This window comes from Aethalodelphis obliquidens, unplaced genomic scaffold (genome assembly GCF_003676395.1).
Source record: "Aethalodelphis obliquidens isolate GAN/ISIS:26980383/991018 unplaced genomic scaffold, ASM367639v1 scaffold21, whole genome shotgun sequence".
Taxonomy (NCBI): domain Eukaryota; kingdom Metazoa; phylum Chordata; class Mammalia; order Artiodactyla; family Delphinidae; genus Aethalodelphis; species Aethalodelphis obliquidens.
The window spans coordinates 17,091,380-17,104,757 of NW_020837965.1; the positions used below are offsets into that span (position 1 = coordinate 17,091,380).

Sequence of the window (13,378 nt, forward strand, 5' to 3'; positions counted from 1 at the left end):
AAAATGTAAGTTTAAAGGTCTGTGTAGAGGGGCTTCCCTGGTGGCGCAGTGGTTAAGAATCCGCCTGCCAATGCAGGGAACACGGGTTCGATCCCTGTTCCGGGAAGATCCCACATTCCGCGGAGCAACTCAGCCTATGCACCACAACTGCTGAGCCTGTGCTCTAGAACCCATGAGCCACAACTACTGAGCTCACGTGCTACAACTACTGAAGCCCACGCACCTAGTGCCCGTGCTCCACAACGAGAAGCCACCGCAGTGGGAAGTCCCCACTTGCTGCAACTAGAGAAAGCCCACCCAGCAATGAAGACCCAACACAGACAAAAATAAATAAATAAAATAAATGTATTTTAAAAAAAAGTCTGTGTAGAAAAAAAAGTGTGTGTAGGTTCTAGGGGACAAGTTCTTTCAAATGCTATTTTAGTGCTCAGCCTCCAAAGTCGAGACGGCAAATGTTGGCAGAGAACCCGTCCGGCTGGTATATGGGCTGAGGCCAGAGATGATTCAGCACCCACGTTTCCTCTTCACAGCCTCAGTGCCAGCATCCTCCCTCATTTAGGGATGAAAATTTCAGTCTGTGGCCACTTCTTTTTGCCTTGCTTGCCTCATTCCATTTTGATATGCAATATTTTAACCAGGGAAACTAGCAACACTTAAAAATGTTTTCTGGGGCAAAGGTTAATCGGATACCTATACTTAATAATATTTAACCAATAATACATGCTTTTTTAAGTTGGTTGGTGGCTGAGGAAGCAGCCTATCCACTCTCAATGACCCATATTTAACACTGCATCTTTCGGACTCATGGTTAGAGAGGGAGGAGAAAACTGAGCTGGGCAGTTAGTACTCGGGTTGCTCCTCTTTAACTGGGTCAGGTCTGGGTTAAGCATTAAAAAGAAAAGGGATCATTTTGCCATCGTAATTTTTCAATCAAGCCAAATTTCCTATTCAGCTAACATACAAAAAGCATTCAAGAAATAAGTCATTCAATAATCATCAAATTATAGAGCCGGTAGGAAGTTCATCTAAACCAACCCCTATTTAACAGATATGAAACTGACACCCTGGGAGGGAAACGCACGTGAGGCAGCCCTGCTAAGCCATCAGGAATACAGATGCTGGGTCCGTGCTGTCTAATACAGCAGCCGCTGGCCACACTTGGTGACTGAGCACTTCAAATATGACCAGTCCAAACTGAATGTAACGTGAAGGTAAACGTGCACTGGATTTTGATGACTTAGTATATTTAAAAAAAAGTAAAGTATCTCATTAGTAACTTTTTATATTGTTTACAAATGAAATGATGATAGTTTGGCTATATTGGGTTAAAGAGGACATATGAAAGTTAATTTCACCTGTTTCTTTTTAGTTTAAAAAAAAACAAAAATGTGGCTACTAGAAAATTTGCCACGACACAGGTGGCTCTCCTGTTGGACGGCGCTGCTCTGGAGCTAGTCAGTCTGGGTTTGAATCCTGGCTCGACCACTTGCCATCTGGGCCACGTTGGGTTGAAGTACTGACCTTTTCAAAGCCTCAGTCCATGCATCCGTAAAAAGGGAACAACAACCAGACCTACTGCACGTAACCCCACAACGGTTAAATGAGTTCATTTGTGTAAAGGGCTCTTAGATGCAAGCCCAGCACCAACCATGATCATCTGTGCATCTTGTCTCTGAGAACTGAAAGATTCAATGACTTTTTTTTCTTTTTCTTTTTTTTAAATTTTCTTTTTTTAAAATTTTCTTTAAAAAATTTTCTTATTTGGTTGCACCAGGTCTTAGTTGTGGCAGGCGGGTTCCTTAGTTGTGGCTCACCAGCTCCTCAGTTGTAGCACGTGGGCTCCTTAGTTGTGGCATGTGAACTCTTAGTTGCGGCATGCATGTGGGATCTAGTTCCCTGAGCAAGGATCAAACCCGGGCCCCCTGCATTGGGAGCATGGAGCCTTATCCACCGCACCACCAGGGAAGTCCCTAAAATTATTTATTTATTTATTTTTGCTGCACCGCACAGCTTGCAGGATCTTAGTTCCCCAACCAGGGATTGAACCCGGATCCTCAGCAGTGAAAGCGTGCAGTCCTCACCACCGAACCACCAGGGAATTCCCTCAATGACTTTTTAAATAACAACTTTATTAAGGTAGAATTCACATACCATAAAAGTCAACCTTTTAAAATATACAATTCAGTGGTTTCTAGTATGTTCACAAAGTCACGCAACCATCAGCACTCTCAAATTCCAGAACATTTTCATCACCCCCAAAAGAGACCCATACCCATTAGCAGTCATTCCCTCTGCCCAGACCTTGGCAACTACTAATCTACATTCTGTTTCTCTAGATTTCCCTATGCTAGACTTTCATATATAAATGGAATCCTATGGTCCTTTGTGACCACCTTCTCTCACTTGGCATAATGTTTTATGGTTCAGCCATGTTGAAGCATGTATACAGTACCCTGTTGTTTTTTATGGCCAAATGTATGGATGGACTAAATTTTGTTTATCCATTTATCAGTTGATGGACACTTGGACTGTTTCCACTTTTTGGTTAACGTGAACAAAACTGCTCTCATCATCTGAGTACAAGTTTTATTAGGGGGGACATATGTATTTATTTATTTATTTTAGTATATACCTAAAGAGTGAAATGCTGGGTCATATGGTCACTGTGTGTTGAAACTTTCGAAGAACGGCCAGACTGTTTTCCGAAGCAGCTGCACCATTTCACGTTCTCACCTGGAGGCTGCATTTTTAATGTATTTACGAATATAGATTCTTTCCGCTCTGATTTCTGCCAGGCTGATTTGCTGGGAATGCCAGGAAAGATGAGGAGAAAGGGGTAAGGGCACAGCAGCAGGGCAGAGGCGTGGAGGGCAAAGAGGCCTCACGATGCTTTGACCAGAGTCCCGTCTGCACCTCAACTTGCTGCGTGGCCTCGGGCGAGTCACCGCCTCTCTTCAAGTCTCAGTTTCCTTATTTATAAAATGAAGGCATTAGACCAGTGGGTCTCAACTGGGGACATTTGGCACAGGCTGGAGACAACTTTGGTCGTGACAGTGGGTTGGGTGATGCTCCTGGTATCTAGAGGGCAGGGGACAAGGATGCTGGCAAACATCCTACAATGTGCAGGACAGCCCCCCAACAATAAAGAATTACCTGGACCCAAGTGTCAATAGTGCCAAGGTTGAGAAACCCTGCATCAGACTGAGGTGACCCCAGATAGGCCACTTTGAGAAACTGTCAAAATGTTTTCCAAAATGGCTGTACCATTTCATAATCCACCCAGCAACGTGGGAGGGTTCCCATTTCTCCATAGCCTCACCAACGCACTTATCTTTGCCAACCTAATAGGGACATAACTGACTTTTTAAAAAGTCTGTTCTAGTAACAATGTCCAGGATTGTTTACAGAATGCCAGCGTCATAAAGGAAACGATGAGTCATTTTCTTACCTGGTGCCTATAATTATACCAGCCATTTGATCCCGCGACGATCACCACCCAGTGCTTGCCTCCGTCCTCAGGATCGTCCACGGGAATAGCACCAGCTCCCAGGGCCAAGCTGAGCAACACAGCGACTTCCCAAATCATTCTGCGCCTTGGAGTTCCACTGTAGAAATCTGGGAAGAAAAAGGCTGAGTCAAGCAAGAAAGGAATGACGTGAACAGAAGAACATGACTGGCCCCTAGGCAAAGATCACAGCAAATGGGTCAAAAAGATAAGACGATTTAGTCGTCAGACACAACAAGCTGAGGATAAAAATGATGACAGAGCAGAATTTTATTCTTAGCTCTGCGGCCCTTTTCCCCGGGTGGAGCAGGGGGCTGCCCATAGCTCCCAACCTTCACGGTGGGTTGAAGTTACGAGTATAAACCAAAGAATATTGAGAAAGCTCTTGGGGCAACCTTTTAAAGTTTTTGTCACAACTTGGAATATGGCAGACAAAATCCATCAACAAACTTGACTGTGTTGGGAAAACGCCTACCACATACTATGAACTATTTGTAAGAAAATAGACATATAATGTGTGCACAGCAAAATGTGGAAGGCAGACAAAAGTTAACAGCAGTTATTCTTGGTAGGTGGAATTAAGGATGATCTTTATTTTTGTCTCTTTTACTACAATTAATAGATATTAATTATACAATAAAGTTTGTAAAACTTCAACATACATTCAATATAAACACGGGGGGGGGCAATTTACGTTTGGGAGTTATCTGGATAAGCTATAGTCTAACACTGGCAGCCCAAATGAATGTCTTTGCATAACACAATCCATTTACATTATTCTGTACAAGAGGCAGGGCAAATATTTTAATCCTTGTGTTACAGGACGGGGAGGTTGAAGCATGAGAGAAGTGACTTGTCCAATATCTGCAGACAGTCAGCTCTGGCCAGAGATCAGAACCAATGCCTTCTGAATTCCTGGTCCAGCCTTTCTGCTACATGGTTCTGCATCTCAAGACTTTATTCTTAATGAAGTACATGCCCAATTTTATACTTCATTGCCAAAACTTTGAAGGGCTTTAAAGCACAAAAGGCAAGACTGAGGCCACTTTGCATTACTCAGACAAGTATGTTATCTTACTGCCCTGTGTCCTGACTATGTTATTTTAAAAAACAGCCTTCCTGTGACAGAAGCCAGGCCTCTCACTCTGAGACAAGAGGAAAAACAGTCTTTGAGCATCTCAGTCTGCTCTGAGATATAGAAACTCAGAGCAGAGCAAAGTCTAGGAGGCTAACCTCTGCCTCCGATGCCTTCTGACGAAATAGCGCTCATTCACTCATTCACTAATTTATTCACTCATCCATTCACCCATTGGGCCAGAGTCTCCTGAACTCCAACCCTGCCAAACAAAGTGCTGGGTGCCAGGAACGCAGCAGGGACAGGAAAAGGCCTCTGTCCTCACGGATCGCACAGCCAGCTAAGGCATGAACCACGTCTAAGCCTAAGAAACCATCCTCGGCATCTGTGCCTGACGCTGTGCTGAAACTCAAAATGATGGATTTCCCCCCAAGTGAAAGAACAGAAAGCCCTGAGTCTGGTCAAAGTTTAAACAAGTAAAAGCACCTCGGGCCAGCACTTCTCCAACTTGACTGTCCGCCGAGATCACCTGGGGGGCTTGTTAGAAGGCCGATTCTGATTCAGTAGGCCTGGGCAGGGCCTGAGACTCTGCATTTCTGACAAGCTCTGGGTGATGCCCAGGACAACACTTGGACTCACAGCAGGCCTCTTCCTTAACCCTGGCAGGCTCTAGTCGGCTCCGCCCAGAAGCCTGGCATCCCCGTCAAGAAACCACACTACTCTATCCCCCGGATAACGTCTCCCAAGAACTCAGTTCTTAATGTGTAAGAATTAAGAATCTGAGTTGGTGCTGGATCCAGGTTTCTTTAGCTCTACTGCAAGGTCACGGATGCACGGGTAGCTACAATAACGTGCCCCAGGTTTGTTTTCAAGATTGTCTTGAAACGGTCAAGGTGCGTCACAGATGAGGGCAGTGGACTGCCCAGGCTGCCCCAACACTGGAACCTGCTGGTCTGTGAGTACGTTAGCGTGTATCGGAGGATGCTCTCCCGAGTCCACTCGACCTGCCCAGGGCTCACCATGGGGCAATAAAAGGTGAAGTTATACAAATGTATGAAGCAGCAGCAGTGAGGTCAGGCAAGAGACAGCCAAACTCCCATCGCCAGAGCTCTGCAGTGCCCTCCAAACGGGAGGGGAAGTGTGCCAGTGACTGCTGAGGTCCTCCAGCCAGCAGCCTCCTGGCTGTAGCCAAGCCTCCCAGGAAGCCGTCCCATGCGGCAGGGGTCAGCAAACTCTTTCTGTAAAGGGTTGGAAAGTAAGTATTTTCAGCTTTGCAGGTCACATCATTTCCATCACAACTCTTCAATTCCCATTGTATCAAGAAAGCAGCCAGAGACAATACAGAAACCAGTAGACATGGCTACATTCCGGTAAAACTGAAACCACGGGGAGCCAGAATGCGCTCTCAGCCCACGTGACTGGTACAGCCTGGGGTTTTTATCATCTTGCATCGACAGGCTCTCTGGTTTGCACACCATTCTCTTCTGAGTTTTGATCATGCCACTTAATCCCGAAGGGGCTCATTCCTCTGGAGACACTGGTGTGTGACCTTTCCCCCTCTTTTTTTTTTTCCTGTGCCTCACAGCATGCAGGATCTTAGTTCCCCTGACCAGGGATCGAACTCGTGGCCCCTGCAGTGGAACCACTGGACCACGAGGGAAGTCCTCCCCCTTCATATTGAAATAAAATACTAAAATTGAATGGTTGCCCGACTGTGAACAACAGAATAGACATCACCAGCTCAAATGCCTAAATTAGCAAACAAAAAACACCACCAGGTTAGTTTTACAAGTTCCAGTTTACCTTTCATTCTTCTACTAAAATACTAGCAAGTTACTCCTCGGTGAGGCAAAGTACCTTATCCATACACAAGTGATATTTTCATGGTTAACATTTGGCGATGGTTCCTGTCTATCTTCTTTTTTTTCTTCTTCTTATAAACACAGAGTTGTGGTTCCTTGAACACAATGCCAAGTTAAAAGCCTCACAGGGACTTTGCTGGTGGCGCAGTGGTTAAGAATCCGCCTGCCAATGCAGGCGACACGGGTTCGAGCCCTGGTCAGGGAAGATCCCACATGTCGCAGAGCAACTAAGTCCGTGCGCCACAACTACTGAGCCTGTGCTCTAGAGCGCACACACCACAACTACTGAGCCCGCACGCCTAGAGCCCGCGCTCCAACAAGAGAAGCCACCGCAATGAGAATCCCACGCACCGTAATGAAGAGTAGCCCCTGCTCTCCGCAACTGGAGAAAGCCTGAGGGCAGCATCGAAGACCCAAGGCAGCCAAAAATAAATAAATAAAATAAATTTTTAAAACAAATAAATAAATAAAAGCCTCACAGTGTGACACTGACTGGGAAATGCAACTTAAAAAAACATACTAATGCTATTCTGGGAAACATATCAGGGCCTGGGGCAAAGGAAAGAAAGTAATATAATCCTTCCATTGCCCTCAGCAATGAATACATCTCAAAGCAGCAGGTCTCAGACAGCAACTTCCTGGTCAGCAATATTCTTTTTTTTTTTTTAGCAATATTCTTGACAAAGTCAAAACATGAAAACAAAGTCATAATCTTGCAGCATACCTATTATTCGTGTTTCATCAGAGTGAAAAGTTCATGAGGAAAAAGTAAATGATCCCTGCCAAACGAGCCCTTGGAGACCGCCCTTTGCTCGTGGCCCTCCATGGCACCAGTCACACGGGCGCTGTCATCTACTTCTTCCTGTCTACCCACCCACCCGTCCAACAAACATGGCCTGAGCACCCACCAGGTGCTCACAGGCACTGAACAGGGCACCAAACAGATGAAACCCTTCGCAGAGCTGACATTCTAGCAGGAAGAGACAGACCATTCAAACGCACAGGTTGTCCGGTGGTGATGAGTGCTGCGGAAGAAATAAAGGCGGGGGGAGGCAGTCCCAGTGGGCGTGGCTGGTATCATTTTCAAAAGGGGGAGTTTTTTGGGTTTTTTTTTTGCTGTACGCAGGCCTCTCACTGTTGTGGCCTCTCCCGTTGCGGAGCACAGGCTCCGGACGCGCAGGCTCAGCGGCCATGGCTCACGGGCCCAGCCGCTCCGCGGCATGTGGGATCTTCCCGGACCGGGGCACGAACCCGTGTCCCCTGCATCGGCAGGTGGACTCTCAAACACCTGCCCCGCCACCAGGGAAGCCCGGGGGAGATTTTAAGAAGGTAAGGGAGCCCGCCTGGAAGCAACATAAATGGTCATCTACAGGAGCCTGCCTAGTTAAATCAATTATGATACATCCTTATAATGGGATACAGTGACGCCTTTAAAAGAGGAAGGCAGTTTTTAACGTGCCAAGCGTGGAAAGACCTCCAAGGGGATGGTTAGGGGTATGTGTTCAGTCTGCTGTTTGCAGGGAGAAAATGACCCAGGAAGCTTTTGCTCTAACCACGGGCGGGACGGAAGTTTCCCCAAGAGTGCTGTGTTGCTGCACACGGTGGGTGAGTGGGATATGTGTGTGTCTATGAGCCATGCAGTGTGTGAGGCACTTTACCATCTTCACAGCAGCCTGTGAGCAGTCTCATTACTCCCTTCAGCTGAGACGGACTCGCAGAGGTGGAGAAACTAGGTAGAAAGTGGCACTGCTGGGTGACACACAGATCTCATTCCAAAGATTGCTTCTTCCACTACACCACCTCGCTTGTCACAAAAAAGCACTGTTTATGTGAACATCTGGGAGACCCTGCAACCACAGATGGGAGCGCTGCACCCCATACCCCAGCGCCTCCAAGTTTCCCCCAGTAGCAGGATACCCACAGTACTCTTCACCACCCTATTTTAAAGCGCTTGTTGGTAATCGGTTATAAAGAGCTCTTAGAAGAAGAACCCGTCAAAGGAGAACCTGAACCACACAAAGTCAAAGTCAACGGACAAGCCTTTACAAATGAATTTCAGCAGCCTCCAAGGACAGGTCCTCACTGGTTCTACTGGTCCTGCGACTCTCTCAGGCTACAGGGCTACATGAGGTCAGTGATTCAATTGAAGGACTCCACTTGACTTCAGGAAGGGTACCATCAAGTGGGGTTTATCCATTTGGGAGGTTTGGGACAGAATGCCCATTCTAGATCAACTGGTACCAGCAATGCAAGTAATAGGCTACTGTTAGAGGACCATCTAAATAGCAGAATCAAGTTCAGCTCCATGTCTGACACCAAAGCCCGCACCTTAACCACCATTATGACCTCCCACCATCAGCCCTGTACTTGCTACTTGCTCTGGGTTAGAGACAGCGAACCAGCAAAGCCAGGAGAAGCAGCTGGGCAGACAATGGTACATGTGAAGAGCCTTCCAAACCTACAGGTTTTTGATTCCGCTCTCTGTTCCCTGGGGGCTTACAACAAAATCATCATGCAAGAGAGACAAGGACAGATGACAAGGACCCCTCCTTCACCAAACTTAAGTCAAGCTCCTCTGAGCCCTCTTCTCGACGAGACCTTGGCCTGCTGAGCCCAGGTTTAGCAAGAATCCTGCAAGAACCTCCCATCTTTGACATCTAATCAAGCTCCTCTTAGTAATTTTTCAGCCACTGACCCTCCCACTCTGCCTATTGGTGATAAGTCTCAGCTGTCCTTGATGTATTTGGAGTTGAACTCAGTTCTATACTGAAGTCTCTCTCTTCTAATGCAACCGCTGGAATAAAACCCGTCTTGCCATTTTTTAACAAATGTCAGGTGCAATTACTCTTTAACATGGGACAGGTAGTGACTCAGTCAAGGGAGACCCTCTCTGGGCCCTAACTGTCCATCTGTGAAATAAGACGGTAGAACTAAACTATTAAGGGCCCATTCAGTTCTCAGATCCTTTGATTTCCTGTTTCAAGAGTGAAATAAAAAAAAAGAATCCAAATAGGTCTTATCTCAAATCTCAAACAAAATATGGATTTTGTTCAAGTTAGTTAATCAAACTTTTTTCCATAGGGAAAATTTCTGATTCAGTGGCAAAGCAGATTCTAGATTAGAGCATGTCCTTCAAGGTTATCTAATTCTGATTCTATGGAAATTTTTTTCACAACTCTGTAAACCATGGATACTAGCAATGCTAGTAATTCATGTCTAAAGACATGCAAATGAATTCTATCAAGTGAAGGTTCAAGTGACTCTAGTGAAAGAAAGAATCCAGGCTTCACAATGCACATTTCAGTATTTCTAATCTACAAATGTACTTTGGATTCTCCTTTGAACTGGTTGTAATACCTCACTGAATCTCCTCATTAATAAGTTAAATACAATCTTTAACACTGGTTCATTTTTATATCTGTATAAAATTATGACTTTACTTTTTAAAAATTATATTTTAACATTACAAAAGGTACTAGCAGCTATATATTTCAAAATATAGTCAAGAAAGCAGTATTTATTTTTTACATCAAAGATTTTTTTTTGACATCTTTATTGGAGTATAATTGCTTTACAATGTTGTGTTAGTTTCTGCTGTATAACAAAGTGAATCAGCTATACATATACATATATCCCCATATGCCCTCCCTCTTGCATCTCCCTCCCTCCCACCCTCCCTATCCCACCCCTCTAGGTGGTCACAAAGCACCGAGCTGATGATCTCCCTGTGCTATGCCGCTGCTTCCCACTAGCTATTTATTTTACCTTTGGTAGTGTATATATGTAAATGCCACTCTCTCACTTCATCCCAGCTTACCCTTCCCCCTCCCTACATTTTTTAAATCTACTAATGATTACAATTAGGAATCTAGCAAAGTTAAATTTGACCAATGGTTAATGGTTTTTCTACAGTTTTATTTTCACTGCTTTTATTGGCACTTGAATTCCTTTTTTTGAATTTCTTCCAAATTACTATATTTTGAAACCTGGGATTAATAATAGTTTGTAGTCTTTTCCCAAAATCAATGAACATGACTTTTATAGCCAGATGTTAATTATTAAGTTTAATTTTGCTATAAGTTATATTTTACAAAATTGAAGGATACACATTAAACTACAGAAATGTACAAAGTATAACATAAAATACCTGTTACCATCATCCAGATCATCAACTGTTAATATTCTGTAAATCCGTTAACCCTCTTTCCCCGTAAACAAAACATTACAGAAAAATAGTCCCCCATGTCCTGTCCCATTCTCGCCATACCACAAGGTAACCACTACCATAAGTTATTTCATTCCAATCAATTTATTATACTTTAAAAAATATATATCCACTTTATAAACATTCCCCTACTAACAGACATTTAGGCTGTTTCAATTTTTTTACTATTACAAACAATGTTGCAAAAACATTCTTATACTCATCTCCTTGTATACAAATGTCTCTTTCTCTAAGGTACTTTAGGAGTAGAACCACTGAGTCTTAAGATATACCTATTCAGGGGCTTCCCTGGTGGTGCAGTGGTTAAGAATCTGCCTGCCAATGCAGGAGACACAAGTTCGAGCCCTGGTCCGGGAAGATCCCACACGCCGCGGAGCAACTAAGCTTGTGCACCACAACTACTGAGCCTGCGCTCTAGAGCCCGTGAGCCACAACTATCGAGCCTGCATGCTGCAACTACTGAAGCCTGTGCACCTAGAGCCCGTGCTCCACACAAGAGAAACCACCGCAATGAGAAGCCCGCTCACCGCAACGAAGAGAAGCCCCCGCTCGCCGCAACTAGAGAAAGCCCACGTGCAGCAATGAAAACCCAACGCAACCAAAAATAAAATTAAAAAAAAAAAAAGATATACCTATTTTGCTAGCAGCTGTACTGTTCTAAGATACTCTTCCAAATTTCTATCATCTCTCGAGAGTATCAAACTTCATAATTCCTAATCTGATAGATATAAAGTGATCTAATTATGGGGTTTAATTTGTGTCTCCTGGATTACAGGAAAATTCAAGTCTTATATGCTTAACCATTCAGATTTCAACATCCTCGACATATGTGATAATTTCCCCATCCTAAACTGGGATTCGAATTTTGGTCTACAAAGCAATGTCTGCAGTTTAAGGGGGGAAAAAATGCGGGTAATTTCCTAAAAAGATAGTCATAGGTGGAAAACTCAAGAGACAGCATTCGCTTCAGTATATTTTTACTGAACAATACTGGGTATAGTGTTCACCTCCTTAACAGTTCACAGTTTTTTCATCTTCTCTCCCTTCCCGCTGCAACTGTTTTTAAAACCCTCAGCAATTCTCCTGGGAATTACTGCAATGAGCTCCCTGGTGTGGCCTCTCTCCAACACCTTTCCAAATTAGAGAGTATCTAAGATACACATCTACTAAATTCGGCTTCCAGGGCTTTCAGGACAAAATCCAAATCTCTTACAGCAGCACAGGAGGTCCTGCCAAGACGTGCCTTTCTGTTCTCCACTATCCACATAAAATCCCTTGCTCCAACCAGGCTCCGGGACTCCAGGTCCAAAATTGGTGCTCTTTCCCTGTCTTCATCATGCTGTTTCCCAGGCGAAACGCTCTTCTCCTACATCTCATTAGCTCCTGCCCATCCCTCAAGCTCCATTCAATCATTCCCTTCTCTGCAAAGTTCTCTCTCTTCCCACAAGTCAGGGTTAGATGCTGCCCCTTGAACACTGGAATGGTTCATGGTAGACTGCCTCTCCCCTTTACGAAATAATCCCTGCTCAAAAAGCTGAGTAAGGCTCAATACATGTTTGCTAACGAATGCAGCCCTGGAGTAAAGAAAGCGGGGCTACTCCACTCACTACATACCACAGGGCAACTCTCAAATCCTGGGCATTTATTTTCACCTCTCAAACAAAGCATACGACACAAAGTTCCTTCTCCCAGCCCCCAGATTCTGCAGTTCTTGGCACTGAATAACACCTGTGGGTATAACCTCAACTCTAAGAGTTAGGAGAGGGGACCAAATCCAGGTAACTTTCACTTCCATTGCTGACGTGAATCATCCTGTAACTCCCACCAGCTCAAGCCTCTGAGAAGTAGAGCTTTCCTGATTTCTCAGGAGGGACGTTTTTATACGTTTGGGTATATTAGTCGTGGTGGTTAACATAACCCCTTCCCCCTTGGACTACTGAGAACTAACTGGAAACTGGTGCAATCCTCTGCATTACAAGCCTCAACAGCTTGACCTGTTTCTAGATTGTGAAGATGGGAGCCAGGCCCCAGACACCTCCCGGCACTCTCTGGCTATGAGACCTTAGTAAATGTGCTCTCGTCTCGGGTCTGTTTCTCTCTGAGCTCGGAGGGGCCTGGGTCTCCTGCCAGAGCACGCGTAACAGAAGGAGCCCCACCCTGCCAACCAACAACCCCACAGCATGGCAGGCTGAGAGGTCGCAGGGTTTCCCTCGGGATTCATCGTTTGCAGAAACTCCCTTTCGCTGGGTGAGAAATGGATTACTCAGCAAAGGCCGGGGAAACTGAAAATCCCTGCCTTGAAGCCAAGAGCTGCGGCAGATGGGCGACCCTGGTCCGGGGCTTGGGACCCGGCCGCAGTCCCCTGCCAGGAATCACGATTACCTGCGGTGGGACCGTGGGAACTCCTCGCAACGCGCCTCCTCCAACCAGCCACCTTCCGACGGTAGCCCTGCAGTGATTGCAGAGCAGCGTCCTCGCTCCCCGCTTTGAGGGTCTGCTGCGCCGTGGTGATTGGCGGAGCTTCGGGGCGGGGCGTCTTAGAAAGCCAATGGGAAGCGGGAAAGCGGCCGGAGAGTCGCAGGGACTACGAGTCCCAGCGTGCACCCGCCGGGCCTTCTGGTCTCCGAGGCTAAAGAAACCCAGGGGGGGGGGTACGGAGGGGGGTGGGGGGGGGGGGGGGGGGGACGGGGGTCCTGGAGTGCGTGGGAACA

The 13,378-nt window shown here is 45.7% G+C and overlaps 1 protein-coding gene across 1 annotated transcript in view; it reads right to left on the reverse strand.

The window, feature by feature from the left end:
* The window catches only part of LGMN (legumain), a 35,072-nt gene extending 21,907 nt beyond the window's left edge, over positions 1-13,165 (reverse strand). Inside the window, exons 1-2 of the mRNA XM_027120399.1 lie at positions 13,050-13,165; positions 3,449-3,615 (exon numbers count right to left, since the gene is read on the reverse strand). Coding sequence (XP_026976200.1) covers positions 3,449-3,586 — 138 coding nt within the window. The 5' untranslated portion in view covers positions 3,587-3,615; positions 13,050-13,165. The remainder of the gene's footprint in view (positions 1-3,448; positions 3,616-13,049) is intronic.
* Between the last annotated feature and the right edge of the window lie 213 nt (positions 13,166-13,378).